The 24,849-nt window shown below is 35.0% G+C and overlaps 1 protein-coding gene across 2 annotated transcripts in view; it reads right to left on the reverse strand.

Annotated features, from left to right (window-relative positions):
- The window catches only part of SPATA17 (spermatogenesis associated 17), an 86,046-nt gene that overhangs the window by 60,915 nt on the left and 282 nt on the right, over positions 1–24,849 (reverse strand). For both annotated transcript variants that reach the window (XM_053973642.1, XM_053973641.1), the window contains exons 2-5: positions 21,306–21,395; positions 18,970–19,051; positions 13,371–13,421; positions 7,558–7,661 (exon numbers count right to left, since the gene is read on the reverse strand). In XM_053973642.1, the coding sequence (XP_053829617.1) occupies positions 7,558–7,661; positions 13,371–13,421; positions 18,970–19,051; positions 21,306–21,395 (327 nt within the window). The remainder of the gene's footprint in view (positions 1–7,557; positions 7,662–13,370; positions 13,422–18,969; positions 19,052–21,305; positions 21,396–24,849) is intronic.

The raw sequence follows: 24,849 nt of genomic DNA on the forward strand, positions 1-24,849 counted from the left end.
TAGTGATGTTAGATCAAATAGGCTATTGTGTGCCAACTAGGAAAAGTAACATTCATGTCTTTTTTTGTTGTTGTTGTTGTTTTTTTTGGTTTTTTGTTTGTTTGTTTGTTTGCTTGGTTTTTTTTTTTTTGTTTCTTTGGAGATCTCAAAAATAAGCTACATTATAGCATGTTCTGGAAAATCCATATGTGTAAATTAAGTACTCACAAATGTGTACGTGCAGATACACTCATATATGAGCTGGAATACTTAGGTAGCATAGAGCAAACTTATTTATATAATTCTATATAAAGTGCTCCTACTGATAAATGAAATATCCAATTTTCTTATGTAACACATAAATGAATGCATTTAAATTTTATGCTTCATTATTAAACTGAAAATAGCATAACAAAAAGAACCATCACCTTATTTTAATAACAATAGAACTGCTTAAGTGAGTTGAGTAAATGGCATATAATATTTGTCATACTTCTAATGACCTAAACAACGGAAGTGACTATGGCACATGAAAAATATTTATATACTTCTTCAGGAGTCTTTAGTCTTCAAGTGATAGAGCCCTTGCATAGCCTGTATATAGATGGCCTGTCATGTCTCTACAATTAGATAAACCAGAACTGGTATAATGTGATCAGTTACAACCTGAAAATTATATTTTGAAAATCAAGTTTATTAATATGTAATCTTTAGGTAATCATATTTATCCTCCTAATTTACACAATATTTATGATAGTCTACATGTCCTTGAAATAGCGAACAGGGACACTACACTATGAAAAAGTGGTCTAGCTGCTGGAGTTCATAAATTTTGTTCAGCTTTGGATGAGTTCAAAGAATTGCCATGTAAGAAAAGCCTTACAGAGGGAATTTATCTGATTATGGCAGTAATAATTACCCAGCTGTTTATTGCAGATAGAGAAATAATTCATGTAGGCAATAGGCCGTGGTGGCAATGACACTCCGCATTTAGTAAATATGCAAACTGTTCATTTCTAATTAACCAAGCTAGAGGATGCCCTTATTAAATGTATAAACTAAAAGTGCCTTCCTGACAAGTGATGAATTGTTACATTGCACAAACTCTTGCCACAGAATTACTGGAGTGAACTTGGGGCTTAACTTCATTAAGAGATCTTGTGGGATAGTTAAATGAGGATGGACAGCATAACAAGACCTACCTGACAGTCAATGATATGTTAGAGCTTAATGAAATTGTACCTCTTCCCCTTTTCCACTTATTTTACAGTGAAGATCCTACTTCAGACAAAACAGAAGACTGTGAAGCTTGTCTCTATGAGACAGTTTAAAAGGCCATGATTAGTCAGTCTTTGTCCACAGAAAATGTTTTATGAGCTGTCAGTAATTCTAACAGACCTCTTACAAAATAAAAAAATCTATCCAGACACTACAGCACCTTCAAAGTTCACAGGTATGGAACTATTGTTATCCTGCAATACTGTGTTGTCACACCTGTTTTATTCAACCTTCATCTAAACTAATCATCTACACCACAGAATATTTGGTCCACTGAGTGTACACAGGGATCTCAGATTTCTTTCCACACATTCAGATTAAAAAAAAATTTCTTTGGATACAAAGGAAATAAAGCTCCATGTTTAATCTGTTTATCCTAATGGTGTGCTATATAAAAATACATGAGAAAATATTGCCTTCATGCTATTGAAGACTTCAGTCTAAGCAGCTAGTTACGTTACTTACAGTGTTCATGTTTACTGCAAAACTTCAACTATTTACACAGAACTAGCTAAAAACATGGTAAAGGCTGCTTCCACTCCTTGCTCAAGAGAAACATGAACAGAATAAAGCTCATGAGGGATGTGAGATGAATCTGAGTTAGAAATTCAGCTTCCTGTGTAAACATAATGGTTCCTACCTTAACCTCACTGTATTCAGAAAGTGTTTTCCCATGGAGTTAAAACAGGCCATTGACTGCTCTATAACTTTAGACACTTCTTTTCAATTTCATTATCAACTCCAAAAGCTCATTTTTTATATCTTACCTATCCTAATAGCATCAGGTTTGTGGCTACAGAAGTACTTCGGGATCCTCAATAAACTACAGTTTTAAGATTCCTAGAAATATAGCAATTATGCCTAAAATCCTCTGGAAAAGGCATGGATGTCTTAAATTATGTGACCTACCACTCCAAATTAATATTTAAATATGAGAAAGCATACTTGGCACTTGTCTCTATTTTTGAGGCTCACAGAGAAAGCTGACAGGGTAAGTTTATATCCAGAAAATTCAAATTACAGGTAAGTAGGTTAAAAAGCATAATGTATTTCCTCTTCATATCTTTGAAGACAAGTAAAAAAAGATGGGCTGAAGATAACGTAGTTAATTAAACATCAAGTGAAAAACAACATTACAAAAATGAGGGTTGTATTGTTGCAAGAATTCTAAGGAGCTGTCTGAAAGGCTTTGGCACTAATTGAAAATAGACTACAGAATCAATTGCTTCTGCAGTCAATGATGAGGAACACTTTAATTGAATTATAAGACAATATATACATTCTTCAAAACACTTTGACACTTGAGAAAATGGCCAGCACCTGGACTTATCATTATCAAAAAGGAACTGACAGATGGAGGCTGAGTAAGTTCTCCTCATATTACTGTGACAAAGAATGATTTATTTATAGCCCACTCCAAGGAAAATAGGTATACTTCAAAAGTTTTAAGAAACCAAGTACTTGCCATGTTAAACGAAAATACACTTCAGAAATGGTAATCTAGAATAAGACAGATAATCTTTTTTCCATACTGCATTCTCAGGCATATTTACAGAATAGCTAAACATTGGATTAGATCACCAGCAACATGTAAGTACTCTTTCATTTCACTCTTCATTAGCGCTATAAAAAAAAAATCAAGCTGCAGAAATGATTCATGAATACACATATTGCCAAAGAAGTGATTTTTATCACTTTGTATTATCTAGTTCCCTGACGTGTCTTGAAGACCTGGAGGTTTTAATGATGACTGTGAAACTAAATCTGCTAATAGAACAACTAGTCAAATTTGGATTAAAGCCACACTCTCCAGGGCCACTCACCACTACTGCCAACAATGGAAAGAAGAATATGGGGTTGGTCCTGCAAGTGTGTGAAATTCCTGATTTATAAACTCAACAAAGTTTATGTAAACTATGATGCTTATTAAAGGTAGATTCAGGCCTTAGTTTGCTACCTTTAAGTCAATGTTTATTCAGTAGCCAAGAAAGCTGAACTATCTGCCTTGATTACATAAGAACCCCAATGCCAATACTTTGCCACTGCTTTGTCAGTTTTCTGATACTGCTTTCTTTACCCAGTTCTGTGCCTAGGGAAAAATTTAAATGGTGCCATTCATCAGTAAATGGAGCAATACATCCCAAAATCTTATCTCTACTTGCACACCTGACATATAGCAAAGTTCCTTTACTATAGTTTAAAGGCCAGTGTGTAGATAACCTTAGGCAAAGAACTGCAAGTTAATCACACAGTTGGGCAACTGACATCATCCATAAATTCTTCAGATATAATGGCACCAGCATGCTAATTTATGTGAACTGATGTCCATTTGCTTATCATGGACTGGAAACTGTTTCACATAAAACAAAATTCTAATGCATCATATGGAGTTATAGCCAATGCTAATTGCTTTTGGCATATTTCCCCTTGTAACCATTTAGCCAGCTCTTGGAGATGGTAAATGCAGCTTTAAGAATGTTTCAAAAGAAAGTATTTTCCCTTAAAATTAAATACACTAACTGCACTGAGAAGTAATGAAATTTACTTTCATGCATACATTTATAAATGAAACCATCCAACCATCCATATTGAGATAGAATACAATACATATTGGTAATAAAGTAAAAATTGATGCTAGAGATGAGGATTTATTACTAAAATCTAAATAACAAAATATAGTAAAATAAATATTTAAGAACAAGTTTCTTACTTGCTTCATAAAGAACTTCCTATATCTTTTAGGCAAAAGAGAACTGAGGACTAATGAAATCATTTCATCACTACACTAAACTGGAGCTAAACTGTACAAATGTTAAGAAAAATCTGAGTATGTCCTTATGTAGACAGAGTTTAGGGTTCAAATTTGTTCTTTTCCATCTCTGAAGGGATTCTTTAAAACACAACATAATTCCTAGGGACTCTACTGGGGACACCAGCAGCCATCAGACCTAGCGGTTCTGTAGCAGTGAGAAGTAATAGGAATGCTGGAGGAATTTAGCCAGTCTAGGAGCTAAAACTGAGAATTATCTTCAGTTTGTACCAAGGCAGTGCCTTAAGTCTGGTAAGTCTATCAGTGCCATAACCAGTCTGTTAAGTGAGTGGAAAATCACACATAATATGACTATTATTATTTAATTATATTTTAGGTCAATTTCTGTTAAATCAATTTCTGTTAAACTTAATTATATTCCTCTATGGCTTTAAGCTGGGCCAGCTTCTATTAAGTTTACTTTCTCCTGGGGTTTTCACAGTAAAGACAAATGATAAAGGTCTGGGTACTAAATGAGGGCAGCTATTAAATAAGGACAGTTTGTATTGAAGCTGAATGGTAAAGATCTGGCTACGGGTTAAGAAAACCACTTAGAAGTGTCCTATAATTAAAAAAAAAAAAAAAAAAAAAAAAAAGGGTAAAGGAGGAATGAGAAGTAAACAAACTTTGGTTAATAACTCTTTTAAGATATTCTTATAACTTAACAGAATGTCCAAAGTTTCATGAGAACTTCATTTGACGTTTCTCCTAGAAATAAGTGAGGGATGATTTGATATAGGCTCCTCCTTAATGAAAGAGGAGAAAATTAGGCACAAATCCTGGCTCTGGTGTCCAAAAGATAGAAGGACTTGCAATGTGATTTTAGATAGGTGTTGACAAATAAAAATTCTGCCAGTCTTACTCTAGAATAGATAAGACAGAGAATTGTACAGTATAGTTCAACTCAGAATTACATCATAATTCTAGAAAGAACAAATTGCAAACAAATTTTTGAAATTAAAAATATCTTCTTTTTTGTGGGGGATGCAGGGGCTAGTTTCATGTATTCATGTGCATTATTTCATGTTCCACGTTGTGTTGCTTTATGGTGTTCTAGAGATGTGAAATACTCAAAGGCAGTCTAATCTGAGTGCTCAAGTGTATCAGTCTCTCTGTCCATCAACAAGTAAATTTGCATAATGTTGATGTTTTAATAAAACCCAGCCATTTCATAAATGCATTCCTTCTATTTCTGACAATTCCTTGTGTTTTTTATAGTGCACAGTTGCAGTCGTTTTTATATGCAAAAATGTTTATGAACAGTGAGGTTATACTTTTCCAGAGCCAATGTGATGGCTAATGAAAATATGAGAAGAATCTTTCCTCCACCTGGCTCAATATTCCACATAAGAAACACAGTGGGCCACCTTGGGGCCAAAGTAGTTGGCAGCAACTTAGCCCAATGACAGGAAAAATCTGTTTGGCTGAGGGCCTACACCTAATCCTCACTAAACATCTGTTAGATTTCATAAGAAGAATGTTGAAGGTGATATACATATTAGTTTTCAAATGTACCCCAGTAAGGGGATTACTGCAGTGATTCTTGATTGTACTTGGCAACTCATGCGTTTTAAAAACAGAAACAATAATAAGATCCATTTGTCTAAATTAGCTCAATAATTAATTTTTAACTTTCTAAAACTGAAAAGACAGATTTTTTTTTCACCTGAAAGACATGTATTTCTGTGAACTCTGGAATACAGAACTCAAATTAGCAAAATATCAATATATCATTTACCAGATAAGAGCTCACACAGACCAACTTTAACACATTTTGATGTACTTGAAGTCATACTGCTCATCTTACCTGTTAAAGAGCACAAAAGTGTTTCTTGGTTAAAATATCTATGCAGTGCATAGACTTTATGGTTTTTAATGGTTTTTAACCTAAATTAAATACTAGGGAATTTGATCAACATGTCAAAGTACTGAAAACCAAATATTTTTGTAGTCTTCCAAAGTTAGGTATACCCAGAAGAGATCTACAGTGGGTGTGGGGAAATAAAATACAAAGCTCCAACCATTCCATGTTCACAGTGCAGGAGGAATACCACTTGCTATCTTGTTTTGTTGGCACACATCAAAGGTCAATCTAAGCAACAAGTTATAAGCCATGGTCTAGGTTTAGAGTGATAGAACAATTATTAACAGAGAAGCAGGTTCCGTTTCTGCAGTTCATTCAGTACTATGGATTTTAAACCAGAGAAGTCATGGCTTCACTAATTTTCCAAGATTTAGTCTAGTCTTCCAAGGATTCTACCTTTTCAAGAAGAGAGAATATTTCAAGGATTTCAGATCAAGATACCATTGAAGCTGTAATAGAATGTTTAAGTCTGGTTTTGCTGAGTTGTGACTTAACTTTCTGCATAGAATACACTTAAATGAATAATAATGAGAGATCAGATGTAGGTGACTATCAGTATGGTTCATTATAGGTAACAATGTAATGCACAAGAAATAATGTTATGACCAAGAGGATGTAGCACCAGCTGTACCGTGAAGAATAACATCATAAATAACCAGCATACAAAGAAGTTGGATAATCCTGAATTTTTTCATATATAACTTGCATATGCTGCTTTATGTAACAGTCTTTGCCATGTGATTTAGACAAGATTTCTAGAAATACTGGTTTACTAAACTCCCTTATATTTCTGTGCTTGAGAAAGCAAAGATTTGTCTCAGACGTTCTGAACGGCAAACACTGCATGGACTTTGTCCAGCAGCTTTCATTTACACTGAGAGAGTAATGATCACGGTCACCCAACATTTCATATGTTTGTTTCCACTGTTGTCTGAGTAATGGTCATGGATCAGGATATCAAATCCACTAGAGGGAAATAATTACCTCTATTTTAGAGAGGTTTCAGCTTAAGTACAAGGAAAGACAATGGATGGATGGGAGAAATAGAGAAAGAACATAGAGCAAGAACAGTTCTAGACAGAAATCTGACAGGCTATTAGTTCTCTTCTGTAACTATGAAAAGAATCTGCTTTACTGTATCCACACCAGTATCTTTCCCAATTAATATTCATAGTATGGCTCATGCATGCAACTTAAATCCAAATCTGCCCTTGCATTCATTGTCAATAATCCATATTCAAAACCAATTATAAAAATAAATTTTTTGTTAGCTTGTGTATACTGGGGGGAAAAAATCTAGTTCAAGAAACCCTATTTAGGGCATAATAACCTACGAGTTCTGAGCATAGGTGAAGAGACAAATCCATTTTTCTTAAACTAGTACAGACCCAGAGGACACCTAATGAATTCAAAGAAATTATTCTGAATTCATAACAGTGTAAATGAAAACAGAATGTGGTGTAACATGAATAGGCATAGGATAAAGAGAATCGTGACTGATAGAGATATATATTTGATAATGGAGGGGAACCTACACTCAAAGAAATAGTTTAATTAGTGCCACAAACTTTCTACAAATAAAAGATGAGCAAATGAATGCCTTACTACGTGAAGCTTTTATCTTTACCTGACAAGCTCGTTATTCATAGAAACAGCTTTCAGGTACTTCTTCAGTGCACAAAAATTATGGATATACTTCCGAACGTAATAGCCTCGCCACGTTTTCTGGATCTGGAGGAAATAAATACTTGCTTAGTATATTTCAAATCAAAAGTTTGCATGCATAACAAATACGTGCACTAGATCTCAAGTACCTCTTTCCTTAAAAGTGATAGCAAGTAGAAGCACTGGTAAGTTTCCATGAAGAAATTAATGTAGGTTGTAACATATTGTAGCACTGAGTCACCACTTCCCCAACATCTCCTGCTACACTTTCACCTTTGTGCTCTGCAAAGGTGTAAAGTGAACAGAAGGCTTCTCAGGAACTCAATGAATCAGACTTTCTGAAAAGTTCATATATAAACTTCAGTTCTTTTATCTCCAATGTAAAATGAATCATGTCTATTTGTTCCACATTAGTTTCATTCTTCTCAAGAAATACTATTCTCTTGCATAACAGAGAAAGTCTAACCTAGAGAAAGCCTAACCTGGAAAAGAAAAGCTCTTTATCTGTAGCTAGTTATAAAGTTGTATTATGAATAGAAATTAGGTAGCATCCTACAACTAAAAGGGTTAATATTTTGGTACATTTTGAAAAGGATCATTTGAAAAAAAAAAAAAAAAGAAAGAAAAGGGTAGGAAAAAAATACTTAGTCTATCCAACTTTCCCCAAGAACTGATTTCAACAAATGTGTTGAAACCTTCTCTGATACTTGAAAATTCTTATCATTATGTTTCTGAAATCATTACCTGTTTACCAGCTATCTGCTTTTTGGCATGGCAAAGTAAGCATTAAGAATGGACAATTAAGCATTGGAATTGGCTGCCCAGGGAAGTGGTGGAGCCACCATCCCTGAAAGAGTTTGAGAAAAGCAAATGAACATGGCGCTTAGTACCATGGTCTAGTTGACAAGGTAGTGATCAGTCAAAGGTTGTATTCAATGACTTTAGAGGCATTTCTCAACCTAAATGATTCTGTAATTCTGTAAATAGGTAAAAAGCTATCAGGACTGCCATTTGGTGAGTTATATTTATCCCTATGCTACGACATATAGAGGTGAAAGACGTAACTTGCTCTATTCAGTCATGCTGAGGGCTGCTCTTTTTCCTGATTTTCCTTGCCATAAGAGGTCAGTGTACTCTGGATGTCTACATCTGAAAAACAGAGTAACCATATTTTCCTCTCTTCTCAGGGTCTAGCTCCTCCATATTTAAATTCTTCCATCCTTGAACTTATTATTAATTTTCCTGGAAATATTCTTTGCTTTCTTCATTGCATTTTGTCTCCTTTTTTTCTCAATATTTTTCTATTTTAATCTCCCAATTTCTATCTTCTAGTCTGCAGTAGCTTCATTTGCTCCAACATCCATCTCTTTGACCTTTATATCTTTGAAATCCTAAAATACGTAACATCTGAAAGGCAGAATCTAAAAAGCAAAAACTTGGAGGTTTTACTATCCAGAAGCTACTCCCCTTATCTAAATGCATAGAAAAGTAAAATGTTGCCATGTACTAAGAGCTCTCCTTTTCCTGTGGGCCCCTAGCTACCAGACTTTTCAAGAATTTAAACACTACATTGTATCTCTAAGGAACATTTTTTTTCTTTACATCAACCTTTCTCTTTCCAGAACCAAGGAACGACTTTTTAAGAAGTGGACTGAAACCCATGTGGTTGTGCTATTTGCATATTTTTCTTAGCCTACTTCTTCCTAAATAAGCACTTTTTTTTTTTTTTTTTTTTTTTTTTTTTTAGAAAAAAAAAAGGAAGGAAGGAAAATAATGTCATGGCTTTTGTGTTTGATTCAGGAAGAAGGCAAATTTTAAAAAAAGCTGCCAAATGCCCAGATTAGCAGTAACAATTGCACTCAATAATTTCAGAATCTTTATCATCAAGTCTTGGGAGTGCTCTTCAGTAACAGGCAAAACTATCTCTACTCCTACCAGTTCCAGGGCAGTCCAATTCTATACACTGTGACAACTGACAAAAGTATGCAAATTTTCCACCTCCAGATTTTACTGGAGCTATCTAAAATGACACCAACTAAGGCAGGGCTGAGTATTTCATCCTTTGGCACCATTTTGCATTCACATACCCCCAAACACTATTCTTCAAAGTAAAAACCAACATTTGGCCTCAACTGATGGCACCTTGGGGTACAGAAATAATTATCCTTTTACGCAAGATTTAACAAGAGAATAAGAATCACAGAAAAGCTTTCAGTAATTCTTTGAGGTATGTGTTAATTATTAAGAATAAGAAGATATTAATTTCCAGTGTTAATATATTCTTCTATTTCCCCTTTGTGCATCAGCATTGATTTTCTTCCCTTCCCAAATAAGACTTGAAACCAATTTCAAAAGTTGTATTTTTTACCTACATGTTGTTATTTGTTTGTGATTGTTTTTGTTTGGTTTTTGGGGGTTTTGTTTGGTTGGTTGGTTGGTTGGTTTTGAGGGGTTGTTGGGTTTTTTTGTTTGTTTGTTTTGTTTTGCTTTGCTTTGTTTTATTTCTGGGGAGGTTTTTTTGGGTATTTTTTGTTTTGGTTTTAGTTTTGCTTTGGTTTTAGTTTTTTGTTTGTTTTTTTTTAATGAAAGGGGTTTGGACCTCTACATATTGTTATAATATGAGCAAATAAGAGTTCTGGGAACAAGAAAGGTTATAGACATGCTGCTTTGCACTAGGTGATAGCAAATTTCATATTCTTTACAACAGTACTTTCTCATACACAAGCTTATTGGGTTAAAAAGGAGTAGAGAAAGAGCAGAGAATGAGTATGCCTTCAGAGATCTGGGATTAAGCAAAATCCTTTGCATGTGAATAAGGATCTTAGCTTTGTTTTTCTGTTTGGCTTCAAAATTTCTCAACAAGAGCAACTTGGCTCCCATATAGCCATGTGCTCATTAATGCAGGATTATGGTCCCTTTGAAACTCTTTCTGACAGTCTTCACCTCACAGTTATAAATGCAGAACTGGATATTTCTGAGTTAAAGGATCAAAACTCCAACTGAAAGACAAAAGGCTCAAATAGTACAAAGCTATAATTACCTCCAATGGGCTCACTGTACCAATTAAATGTTGCACTCTACCTTTTTTTTCACCACTTTCTGTTCAGAATAAACTCACTGATTTCAACTGAATGAAATCTAAGTAAGAAAAACTGCATTGTGTCTCAGATTATTTTATGTTTGATTTCTGTTTCCCTAATACTGTATGTCAGAGATCCCAAAACTGAAGATTAATCTTTTTAGGAAAGACCATTTTATAAAAAGCTTCTGATGATGCTCATATTTTCAACATGAAAGTTCCAAACGTTTCCTTTTATAAAGAAGTATAATGTTACGACTGCAGTTCTTTTTAATTCCAAGGTGAATGTTTAAAAAATTCTTGAAAAAGAGGAGACAAGTGTGTGTATGCCCTTCAAAGTAATTAGCAAGTTTCAACAGTGATTGGTACAAAACAATTATTGTCATTGATCAGCACTGAACAGATAATTTTAAACAAAGTCATTGTGTGCTCAGCAGATTACAGCTTGTTAACGGGCAAGTTCTAAATGACCTCTTAAGCTAGTCAAATCAATGATGCATATTCCTCATTAAGTAACATCAAAATGTAAGTGGTCTTATAAATAATGTTTATTTTAAGCACTAAAACAAATGGCAAAACCTTGATATATCAAAAGCCATCTGCTCATGGAATTTTTTTTTGCCATAGGATTACTTTTGTTGCTGAAAATTTACAGGAAAAAAGATTAAATCTTAAATCTCTTCAATCTTTTAAGAGATAGAATCATATTTTGCCTCAAAACTGAAACTGATTCAAACAAGATCTCTGATGTAATTTTAAAAGGTAAAACTGATAGCTCTGATTACAACCAAATGCAATCCAGAAGAACAAGATATGTAGACTGGCTTCAAAACTACAAACCTGTGTATGCCCTTGATACCTCAAATGCCAAAACTGAAACTACCTGTCTAAAGAGTAACTATAAACTGAAATAAATAGTTAATAATACCATGAGGCAAAACAAAGTGGTTAAATAGAAAAACATACACAGTTATTGTTATATTTTTAGAACACTGAGTTATATCAATCATGAATCAAGCTCATGATGAGTGAATATAATGAACTGTTGGCTTAGGAAGCCTGAAGTTTGAGCACACATGATCTGTGCAGAAACTCAACAGGCCTGATTTGCTATTGGACCTTGGCTAGCTCTTCAATAAACACAGGACATAAAAAACTTCAAGAGCATTCACTGTTTCAGACTGGTAGCATTCAAAGTCTGCTCTGCAGATATGGCTGCACAAGATTTAGATCGAGGAGAAGCACATTCTGACATTTGCAACTAAATAAAGATCTGTTCTATTGTTTTCTACTGATTTAAATTTCCATTAAAGAAAAGGACATGACTGAAAAAATGGTACTTTGAAGATTTATATCACCTAATGATTCAACATTATATTTCCATTACAAATGAATGGGAACACATTCAATTTCTTTTAAAAATGAAAGACCAAATGCAAAACTCCATTTGACTAGAATACATAATTACCTCTGAAATTTGGTCTTCAAATAAATTCTGGAAGTACAGAGGCAACTTTTAAGAGCTGGCTTACATCTTATGTTTTCTCACTGATCTCAGCTGCATGAGTAAATAGCATTTATCCACTGCAGAATACTTTCAAACTCGCTAAGTAAGGAATGAACTATAACAACAACAAAAAGGTATATTTGTGAGGCAATAAACTGCTGTTAAACACCTTCAGTTCTTTAACATGCACCAAATGTAAGATTCCACTTTGTGCCTTTGAGAGAGCTAGAACTAAGCAAAACACCTGATGAGAACAGGTCTCTTGACTCTGAGTCATTCTCAGAGAGGCCACAAAGTTAAAATCCATTCTAAAAATCTTATTCTACACAAATTTCCCTGCATTAATCCCTGGGTTAATCTCCATTGTCACCATATTCCTACATTTGGTAGCATTCAAAATGTAAGGTGCCTGGCCTAAAAAGATACAGGCTTCTAAAGTAAAGCAGTTTTATATCACAAAATGAAAGAAATAAGTAACATAAAAAGACTTAATCCCAAAAATTATTTTATGTTTTCCCCATATTTGTTTTACATATTTGTTCAAGTGCAGTTTCAAAGTTCAGGAAAAAAAAGCTAGTTTCTAGTTAAATATCTTTTGCAGTTTCACACACAACAAACTTCATTTGCTGTAGATTCATTGAAGTTCAAGGTCTGTTTATACACTTCTTCATCTAGCAAAATTCACTCTTAATATCATCAGTGAGATCAGTTCAGTTCCACCTCTGTGTTTAAGCAATGAAATTGTCCTGTGCTCTCTAACTCTTGATATTCAATACAGCAAATGTCATACACTAACAAGAGAAAAAGCACAGCTACATCAACAAGCTCAACAGGCTTGTAGTTTGTCAGAATTGCAAATATATGTCTACTTTTGTAGAAAAAATGTTCTTACATTCGTAAGAGCACTGGCAGATAGAATGTTTGGGGGTTTTATCAGTATCATACATTATAAGGTCCAATGGGCATTTAAATGGGGCAAGACATATTCAGGTACCTCAAATTCAGCTACAGTTTTCAAATACAACCCTGACTCCGCAGTGAAACTTTAATTTTTAACTATGTAGTATTTCCTGCTGTTGCCATCAGCATATCAATCAAGTGTATATTATTCTGCTTTGCTCATTTTATTAAAAGCAAATTCGGAGCACAATTGACTTTTCATTTGTTTAACAAGTGAAGAAATATTTACCCTGACAGCCATTTCATTGTAGAATTTCTGCTTCTTAATAAAATATGCTCTCTGTGAATAAAAAAAAAAAAAAAGGCATATATTTCAGTTGCACAAAGACAGTCCTGCTATTTTTACATATAAAAGATAAGAATCTTTATACATAATACATAATAAGAGTTCTAGGCTTAGAGAGAATAAAATCAAACTTTGTATTGAAGAGATAGGCTTCCTAATACATAATGCAGGCTTAACCAGAAAAATCTATGGTAGTCAAACTAGGAGCTAATGGAGATATATGATCATAAAATGCTCTCCGCTGAGTTTGATAATCAATGGTGCTCTACTGAGAGTAGAATAACAAAGCAGAAATATTCACAAGTGCTGGTGACATGTAGTATTGTATGATTTATTCACTGGGGTTCTTTTAGCCAAAACTCACAGAAACATAAAAGGAATTCATATTTCAAGATGTCTGGTTTAATGAAAAATTCAGAGAAATGCTGTCTTCAGTCGAAATCGTTCAAGGATACGGATGCAGTGATGGAGCAAAATTGTGCCTTCCAACCATCTGTACTAAATGTTATGTACTTAGCTGCCTCCTGAGTAATCGTTGGGAATTTTGTTTCATTTAATATACATTTTAACATCATAAAATCATAAATACAATGATACCATGTTACAGTGAATCCCCTGATATAGAAAACATTTCCTCAAGTCCTGGTTTCCTTCCAATAAAGTAGAATTCCTCTCATAGTGAACGAATCCCCTATTATACTAAGCAATCACTTGGCAGCATAGGTTATTTTAATGGATACATCACTTTAAACTAAGCTTTCACATCTGTTCCGCCCTCTAATTACAAATGCAAAATGAACATAATTCACAATTGTATCATAAAAAGTAAAATATAAGTACTTTGAATGCAAGAGTATGTCCTTTATTTAGCACAACATGCAGCTTTTATGTGTTTCTCATGTTTTAGACACAAATCAAAGGCAAAAGTGCTTTCCCCTGATATAGTGATTTTCTCCCCCATGGCAAACAGGAATTCACTATAAAAGGGTTTCACTGTAATTAGTGTTATTTGAATTGCCTAGTCTGATCCAAAGCAAATTGTCTGTGGAGAGCAGCAGGACTGGATTATTTATCAACAGTCTGGGCAATTAAGAAACAGTTGGCTGCAATATGTTATTTACAAATGAACACAATGATGCTACTTCATTTTAAATTCTCTTTCTTCATTACATTAAGCAAGGCATAATTCCTGCAGTTTAATTAAGGTGCATTTTAAATGCTCACTTTAATATCATACCAATCTACTAATAATGGAAACAGTACAAAATATATTTCTTATAAGAAAGAAAATTGCAGAATTGTTAAAGTTCAAAGAAGTTTCATGCATACGTGTGGATGTGCATACATACACAGATACATACATGTATATATTCAAGGGAAAATCTACCTAAAATGTGCAAATTAGAATAAATAATGGACTGTCTCTCTGCCCTTTATTCTCCATAAGTATTTACTGAGTGATACTAACTGTAGATAGCTAATAATGGATAGAAATAATGGTTGCCTGACTTAAGCATATCTCTAAACTGCTTGATTAAATTGATACAATTTTGGGTTGCAGCTCATATTGGAAGTGAACATAAGAGTTACCACACCACCAAATAGATAAAATACATTTTAATGGAAGCTTAAAATGTTCCTAAGCTTAAAAAGATTCATCAGATTTCTGTCCATCAGTGATTAAACTAAACAATTTTCCACCTTTTTGTTTATTCTTCTCATATTTGAAAGCTGTGAGCATTTAGGTCTGAATGCATCCCATTTCATTGAGGAACATAAATTGGAGACCTTACATCATTAATGCTCTTTATATCATCCATACTGAGAGACAATGTGGGACCACTTTGACTCTGAGCTTGTCCAAATATTGAAGAACTCTGCCAGTCAATGCACACCCCACTAAGGTGTGAGGAATCCAGGCCTTATCCTACCACCACTTAAGAGGGTCACCTAAAACAAGAAGGATGTTACACATTCCTGCTTTTACTCAACTCTTGCTCTAAATCACAAGTCTCTCAAATGCAGAACTGCTCATGCAACTGTGTTACAACTTTATTCTTGCACCAAAAGCCAAAGGCTGTGTCACCATCTAGGTCCTTTTGCAAATGTATTTGCCTCTGTTTTCTAATCCTGATTAGAAAGTTCTGCTATTACAAATGATAGAGAAGGTGTTCATTGCTATTCACAAAAACAGCGTCATAATTTAGTGCTTCAACCTAAGTCTACATGTACGCGCTCTCCTAATAAACAAAAGATTATTTCCTGAACTGGGGCCTGCTTGTTCAGAAGACTCTTTTCTTATGCTTAAGTGGAATTTCATGCAGTTCAGCCTATGCCCATTGGATTGCCCCTCATTTTTCACTAAGTCCCAATTCAAATGTGACACTGCCAGGTTGATTCTCTGGAAAGAATTACTTTCCCATCTCATCCATGTGCCACCTCTATTTCTGAGCCAAGATGTCTTTGTCATGAATTCTGACATTAATATACAGGCCTTCCTACCAGCTTACCTTAAGTGTATGTTTTCAAAACATATTTGAAGTATATACAAACTTTTGTATTATTTTCTCATTTTGTATTTAAAAACATGCTTGGGGATCATATACAAATGTGCTCTGATTGGTGTTTTCTTTTGCTTTAAAGAGTTAATACAAAATGACAAATTCAAAGAGAACCAGGAATCTGATTGAATTTGAGAGTGAGATTGAGGCTGAGAGAAGGAAGCAACACATGGTCTAAATTGCGAATGTGGTCATGTTGTATTTTGGGGGATTTTGCAGACCAAATAGGCATTTGTCTAATTCCTATTGGACTGGAACTATTTAAAACTGGTTGTTGACTTGAAGCTAAATCACTTAGGGTGGTGCCAAACTATATAACATAAAATATTCACTTTTCTCAACTGCATCTCCTTCCAAAGTAAACTGAAAATGTGGCCATCGTGCATACCAGCTTCATGTAATAATGAAATGTTACAATTTCCCTTGCTTTAGCAAATGATTCCTTGGCTTTGAGAAAATAGTAATAAAGAAACAATGATGCACAGTTTGTTCCATGTTCTGGTGTTTGTCTGCTTCTAATATTCATACCTTCCTGCAGGTCATGCAAACTTTCAGAATCCAACATAATCAATGTAACCAAGTTATTAAGAAAACTGTAGGAGAGCAGTTCTTAATTTTAGTTTGAGATTAACAAGGAAACAAAGATTTATATCAAATCACTTATATTTAGAATAGAAAGGTACATAACTTTAATCATATAAATGCCATCAATAGTTGTTAGGTTTTTTAGGGTTTTTTTACAAAATATATATCTTAACAATCAAAGGAAGAGGCTCTAGAGGAGAAGCAAATGAAATACTAGTGGTGATGCACATATGGACAGCCAATCTGATGAGCCTCAGCCTTTGTTATTTTCCGCATCAGTACCATTCACATTTCACAATTTTGAATATAATCATTAAAATGATTTATTATCAAGCAATCATGGGTATTTTGTGCATATGCTTTGCCTTGTTTGCTGGCAGCAGATACCAATCCAATCATTATCAGCAGACAAATTTTAAAGTGACCAGTGTATTTAAGGAACTATCATACCAAATGCATCATTGTGTCTCATAGTCAGGAGTCATTACAACAGTTATTAGCAAGAATTCTTTGCAAACATTTCTTGGTCCTTTAATTTGAAAGTTATGTTAAACTGCTGAGATTTTGCTCTTTAAATATTCCAAGTTAACCATTAATTCAGTAAAGATAGTAAAACAACAAATATAAGGTATTAACTCACACTTTATATTTAAGTCCACCCCAAAACACACTGAATACAACAGTCCAAAGAGAGTAGAATGTGCCTTTTTATCTCATACTTGTGTGGTACTCAGGTTGGCTTCCAATCAAGCTGTTCTATTTAGTCTTCTCCAATCACAGAGATGGCAAAAACAAAATGTAGTGTTTGAGGAGAAAAGATCATTTCCTGTGCTGATTGCTGTAAAATTTGTAAGCTTTCTAATGAGATTCTCTTCCTCTAGAGCTCTGGCTAGCACTGGATAAGTACTGGAATCCAGAAACTGGATGAATTCATCATCTGATTTAGAATGTGTGTATTAAGTTGCAGAATTTTTTGTCCTACATTGTTCCACAAACTTCAGATTTGGCAAGTTTTTCAGTTATGTCTGTTTGAAGAACTAAATATGCACAAGGCTTTATTGATTAAAGACTTTTATTTTACTTTTTAGAATTATATTCAAGAAGAGAAAGCTGAGGGGAGTTTATGATGTTAGTTCTCTCAGGTTTGTGATTACAGGCAATCTGTTTGATCATATTGATTTCTTCATTCCCTTGTCTCACTGACTGCACAGATCCTTTCTTTTCATTAACAAATTTTAAGATAGATTATCATGTCTCTCTTCTACAGAAGCTCTCCTAGATTAAACAAACCTTCCTTAAACTTAGGAATAATATTCAGCTGAAGTCCTACTTTTTTCGAAACAGAACCCAATGCAACCATGCAGCTAGCTGCTCTGTATTCAATAATTACTTTTAGAAGATGAGTGAAAACCACTGAAAGGATGGCTCATCATTTATTAGTTAAGCCAGTTAGGAAGCTGGAAGAGAGAAAATCTTTACATAGATTACTGATAGACTTAGGGAAAAAATAAATGATCTTTCAGGTACACAAGTCCTAATACTTGAGAACATAGTTTAGTAGGGAGTATGAACTTTGGTCAGTAATATATGGTTTATTTTAGCTCTTTTTTTACTTCTTGAATTGTCTGTTTTGACTTAAAAACAGCAATTTAACAAAATTAATCAAGAATAAATGACTAACAAGTTTAACATTATTGTAAAACATTCAATTGATAAATTAGTGAAGTAAATCACTTATTTTAAGTTATTTTCTTCTTAGTCCCATAAATCTGTTAGGAGAGGTTTTAGCTTGTGTGCTATCACATGCTTTCGCTCTCTTCAGGTCCATCACAGGAATTAGATTGACTATGATCTGCTGTGTGCCTTAAGGCAAAACCTCAAATACTTCAAGGTTCATTAAGTAAGAAATTTAAACCACTAAAACATAAAATAGCAATGTGTAGACACACTGACTTATTTTATTTTCAAAATTAAGTTCTGCCAGGAAAAAAACAAAAACAAAACAAAACAAAACAAAAACCCAAAAAACCCCAAACAAACAAACAAACAAAAAAAAAAAAAAAAAAAAAAAAAAAAAAAACCAAACCAAAACAAAAAAAGCAGCATCTTGTAAAGCTCCAATCCTGCAATTATGCAATTAGCATCATGTGGGAAGACTTCTGCATGAGCAGATCTCATTGCTGGTTTGGGGACCGATACTCCAGAGCTGCAAACACTTAAACACTGACTTAACTTGACTGTTAAGAGTAGGCTTGCTGAAATTAATGGCGCTTTTCATTATAGTAAAGTTAAGAGTGCGTCTGTGCTTTTTAATTTCATGATGAGTGAATGAATTATTCATACGTATTCTACAGATAACCAATAAGCAAACAAAATTTTAAAAAGTACTTTTCTACCTCAACTATTTCTCTGAAGTGTTTTCTTCTTAGATAACCTCTCCACCACTTCTGTATCAAAATCACCATTTTGCTCAGATGTCTAAAATGAAACATATTAACAAAGTAATTTGTTTTTCAGACTTCAGATCTATTAACTTTTCATAGTAATAAAAATAACATACAGTGTATTACGCCTCATACAAATGACCACTACAAGCATACTTTATACATATACATGTATATATATATATTTATATACATATATACATATGCATACACACAGACCATTATATACATATATTTATTCATACACACATACTTTTGTTTTTGGAAAGCATGGGTTACTGCAAACCTACCTGTATACTATTAGAAAAGTTTAATGAAAAAGCCTTACAAATTTAATTTGCATAATAAATTGTTTTATTTTCATGGTTTTAACCAACAAATCTGACCAGTTCAGGATTTTTTCTGGCATATGCAACATTTTCACAGCTATACCATTTTTAACTATTTGACAGAACCTACTGACACTTGATTTTTTAGATACTTTTTTCCCTTTTAGACACCTTTTTTCTTTTTTTTAAAATTACATCTAGCTTAATTGTGAATATTTACTTTGTCCTTAATTAATTTATTTATATATTGACATATATGTTGCTACTAAAAATTTCAAAATTTATGTCACATAAATTTTTGCAAAAAATGATTGAATCATTACTTTGGGAAATAGAAAAAGCTGTACAGGGGATCATTCATACCACCGAACTATGGACATCAAACTTATAAGCACTCCACTCAGTGAAGGCAGTCTTTGGGTAATTCAGAACACTGAGAATTGGCTACATTGAGCCTGTTGGAAGAAACCTTCAAGATGATCCAGTCCAACTGTCCATCCAGCAGCACCATAATCAACCCGTAAATCATATTGCAAGTGCCACATCCAGACACATCTTGAACTGCAGAAGATGGTGACTCTGCCATCTTCCCAGGCAATTCATTCTAATGCCTAATCATTCTTTTATTGATTTTTTCTGTCTAATATCTCATCAGAACCTCCTCTGGTGCAGCTTAAGTACATTTCTTCTAAGTGCACATAATGACTGCAGCCTATCTTCCTATGAGGGAAATATTGGCCATTAAGTAGTATATGTTATTTAAGCTAATAATTCTTTAGGTTTCATACAGTAGGTCTGGATGATGTACAATTACTTGCAACAGGCAAGAGGTCAAACTATAAGATGTAACAATCCCTCTCCCTCAACCGCCCTGTTTTATGAAGATACAGAAGTTTGAACAGATGAGTTTGGCCAGTTGGGCTTATGACGTAAAAAATTGAAGAGGGCTTTCTGGGAGAATGGACCAACCATAGTTACCAGGAAATTTGTAACTATGTTATAAAATCATAGAATCAATAAGGTTGGAAACTACCTCCAAGATCAAGTCCAGTGTTGATACAGCATTTCCCAGAACAAAGCTGGTGAAGGGCCTTGAACACTGGACAAGATCAAGTCCAGTGTTGATACAGCATTTCCCAGAACAAAGCTGGTGAAGGGCCTTGAACACTGGACAAGATCAAGTCCAGTGTTGATACAGCATTTCCCAGAACAAAGCTGGTGAAGGGCCTTGAAGGGGAAGCCATATGAGGAGTAGCTGAGGTCACTTGGTCTGTCCAACCTAAAGGAGACTGAGGAGAGACTTCAGTGCAGTCTACGCCTTCCTCACAAGGGGAAGCAGAGAGGCAGGCACTGATTTGTCTCTGGTGACCAGTGACAAGACCCAAGGGAGTGGGCTGAAGCAGTGTTGGGAAGATTTATGTTGGATATTAGAAAAAGTTTTTCACTCAGAGAGTGGTTGAGCACTGGGGCAGGCTTCCCAGAGAAGTGGTCACAGCCCAAGCCTGCCAGAGTTCAAGAAGCATTTGGATATATGGTTTGACTCTCAGGATTGTCCTGAGCAGGGCCAGCTGTTGGACTTTGAAGATACTTGTGGGACCTTGCAGCTCAGAATATTCTATGATTCTATATGAAAACTCTCTGAAACAGCATATCGAAGGGATATCTAGTTATTTCTTTTTCTCCCAGTCATAACAAGATTTCTTAAAAAATACTGCATATTTATTCTGAAGATAATTTCCATGCTTTCTAGCATCATGTCTTTTTAATTGTATACAGTTCTGAAAATCAAAAATTGTTATTTATTACAATGACACAGCATATATTTAATTGCCTTTTTTTTTTTTTTTTTTTTTTTTTTTGCAAAATGCTCCAATTTTATTAAAATCAAGTAATACCATGAGAAATTTTGAGGAAAAATTCAATGCTGAAACATAGATTAAGAGAGGCTTAATATACTACCTCAGATAGGCTCGGACTCTGCATGCTCGAAACCAGCGCTGGATCTTGACAGCAGCTTTGTACTTTCTTTTTCTGTCTTCATCTATAGCTCTGAAAAAAATATAAAAGTAGTAATATTTCTCAGCATGGTCATGTAGAACCAGAGCAAAAATATTATTCGAAATATGTTTTATTGTTGCAGCTTCAGATCTTTTTCACCAGTTTTTTTACCTTTAATTCTACATAATTCAGTGGTAGTGCAGAAAAATTTAATTTACATTAGTTGCATAGTATGAAGGTAACAAGAATATTGCAGCTCGTAGAGGATGTAAGTTTTGGGAGTGGGTATTTCTTATTCCCATACAATACTTAGATACATGTCAGCATGCCACATGGACTTCTTCCATTGAAGATGAAATATGTGGATAATGCTTTAATGATAATTAGGCCTGAGTTACAAAAAAAAATCATATAACTGTAAAAAATTACGAATCTACAGTGTTTGTGACAAAGCTAAAAGTCATGTAAGGAAGACCATGAAACTAAAAGAGATTAAATAAATATATTGTTAGTCTGAAGGAGATTTTTCAGAGAATTGAGGAAAAATTGTTACCATTATGAGTTTCAATGCTGAGGGATAGAACTCAGCTATGAGATCACCTCTAGCTTTCATTCTTCTTTTGTTTGTTTCAAAATGTCAGTAATTGACAAGTTTTTGAACTTAAATTTTAATTTTCATTGATTTTTATTCTTTCCCATTTTTTATTAGAAACATAGTCACCAAATTCTTTGTTACACCTGACAAAAAATAACATTCAGGTTACTATTAGTTTGTTTTCTTAATTAGCTCTCCTAACAAAGTTTCATGTCAACATTAATTGCCTCAGTAAATACCAATAAGATTACTGTTTATCTGATAAATTAGGATTATCCTCATTATAGGTCTGAAAATGAAATGAATTGCAGATTTACTACCAGAGATCAAGAAACATTAGCTCCACTCATATCATCTGGTGCAGTATGTGCTCTCAAATCACATTAAATGGGCACAAAATTTCACTGTCTGATGTGCATCAGACATTCTCAGTGCCTGAAAACTCTGAGAAACAAGCTTTTTTACCTAAAAATGAACAGTTTTCAAAACTGTCTAGAGAGTTTTCTTGTTCCTTTCCTGTGCAGATTCCTAGTCTTCAACAGGAACCAGACACCTCCAGAAAACTTTTCCTTAGAGGAAAATTATTTTGATCAGAAGGGTATGAGCGATTTGGCCCTGGACAGGCAGTCACAATTACAGCTTGGAAATGAGGGGGATGTGGGACTGGCCATGTCAGAGGTGCCAAACCCACTTGGCAGTGACAAAGTCTTCTGGAAGAGCAGAAGCCTTCTCCTCTCTTACTCCCTGATAGATTTTTCCTAGTTGGAATTCAGTCTTGCCTGGCCAGGATGGGAGAGAAGTCCTTGTAAAGTTTATTGAAGCAAACCAACAACAGACTTGTTCTTCTCACAGGATAGTTCCACAAACATTTCCAGCTGCCCTTGCCAGCAGAAGTGTTTCGAGGTGTAAGTTTCTCAAGCAGATATCAGCCCTTTTGATCAGATTGCACAGTTGTCATACTGCTTGAGTTAAGCTCTTGAGAGTCACAGATACTTCACAAAGGCTGTACTGAAAGTTAAAAAGGCCTACTCAAGCACTTGACATACAGATACTACAGTAAATAAAAGTAGGTTCTTGAATGAGTAGAGTGATAAAATTGTGTAACACTTAAGAGAATGAATTAATGGACCTTGTATATTCTAATCCTTATGCTGAGGGTATTTCTCAAAATGCTTATGGTATTGCACTGTGGCATCATTGGCACCTTCCCTAGAAAGGTGCTTTCCCTAAAAAGCCAGTTTAGGAAACCTCATACTTCTCACATAAACAGAATTCTGCATAAAGCACAACAGCAATGTTATTAAGATCAGAAAAATATTACAAAGACTTGTTGCTGCACTGGACTCTTTGAATCCTCTCATTTGCATTCTCAGTTGTAAATCTGAATTTTCTGAAATTGACAGATCATAGCCCATTCTTAAAAGAGGAACAATTCATTTTTTGAGAGCTCTGCCAAAAACGAAATCCCCAAACAACAAGCATGCTGCCCTCCAATGGATTTCCAAGTCTGGTTCAGACTGCTCTTTCTAACCTGAAATATGTGAAATACAAGCACAGCCTCCTGTAACTGATGTTTGTTTAGTGAACTGCTGTGTGTACAGTCACAAGAGTATGAGTGAAAGTTCAGGCAAAGAACAGAAAAACACAACACTCTACATGCAGGCAGGACTTGATCTCTAACTTTTAGCAATGTTCAGGAGCTTTGTTATTCATGCTAATGGTGTTGCAATTAGATTCAAAAATAAATGCTTCATTAATTAGTGAATTAAAAAAAACACAACTGTTCTAAACATGCCTGGTGGCTTTTTTTTTTTTTTTTATATTTGAACTTTTTCCATTACACATACAGCAACAGTGCAGCTGAATAAAAGGATTTATAGGACAAATCTCTGCGATATTTAAGTCTTACAACTTTTAATTTCCCAAAATCTGGTCTGGGAAAAGCTGGCCACTACCATTCTGGGAGTCAGAAAACTCGGCACAAAACATCCCAGTTGGTGAGGACGAGGATAACAGATCTGATATCTTTCAATTAACTTTTTAAAAAAATAAATAACATTTTTCAAAGTATTAAAAAAATAAGTCGTGTGTTTGTAAGAGGACAAATGTCCAGACACAGTCACAGACGTGAGCCACGAGAGCAGGGACTCATTGCTGGCGTGCCGCATCTCGACGGATGCTCGGGGAAGAGCAGCACCTCTAAGGCGGGACAGAGGAGGGAGGCTCCAGGGGCGGGACCGGGGGAAGGAGGTCGGCTCCCGAGGCGGGAGAGGGCGGAACTTGCGAGGCGCAGGGAGTTTCAGGAGTTTGCAAAGGCTCCTTAACCCTAAAAATCAGCAAGGAGGCGGGGGAAGAGTGGGACACTCAGTATTTTCTGTGTATAAACGGGTCCCTTAAAGACGCTGCGCTGCGGCCAGCAGGTCTCCTCAGATCGCTGTGGAAATATTGGGAAAAAGGCGGTGGGTTGGTGCTCTCGGGAGGGATTTTAAAGCGAAACAGTTTCACAGAATCGTATAATCACAGAGTGCGTCAGGCTGGAAGGGGCCACAGTGTGTCATCTGGTCCAACCTCCCTGCTCATACAGGGTCATCCCAGAGCACATGGCACAGGATTGTGTCCTGACAGTTCTTGAATATCTCCAGTGAGAGAGACTCCACCCTCTCTCTGGTCAACCTGTTCCAGTGCTTGGCCACCTGCACAGTCAAGTTCTTACTCATATTTAGATTGAACTTGCAGTGCATCCAGTTTCTACCCACTGTCATTTGTCCTATTGCTTGGCACCACTGCGAAGAGCCTGGTCCATCTCGTCACATTCTCCCTTCGGATACTTAGAGGCACGGAGGAGATTCTCTTTCACTTGGTTCTTTTCGAGGCTCAAGAGGCCCAGCTCCCTCAGCCTTTCCTCGTAAT

The sequence above is a fragment of the Vidua macroura genome, chromosome 3, assembly GCF_024509145.1.
Source record: "Vidua macroura isolate BioBank_ID:100142 chromosome 3, ASM2450914v1, whole genome shotgun sequence".
Taxonomy (NCBI): domain Eukaryota; kingdom Metazoa; phylum Chordata; class Aves; order Passeriformes; family Viduidae; genus Vidua; species Vidua macroura.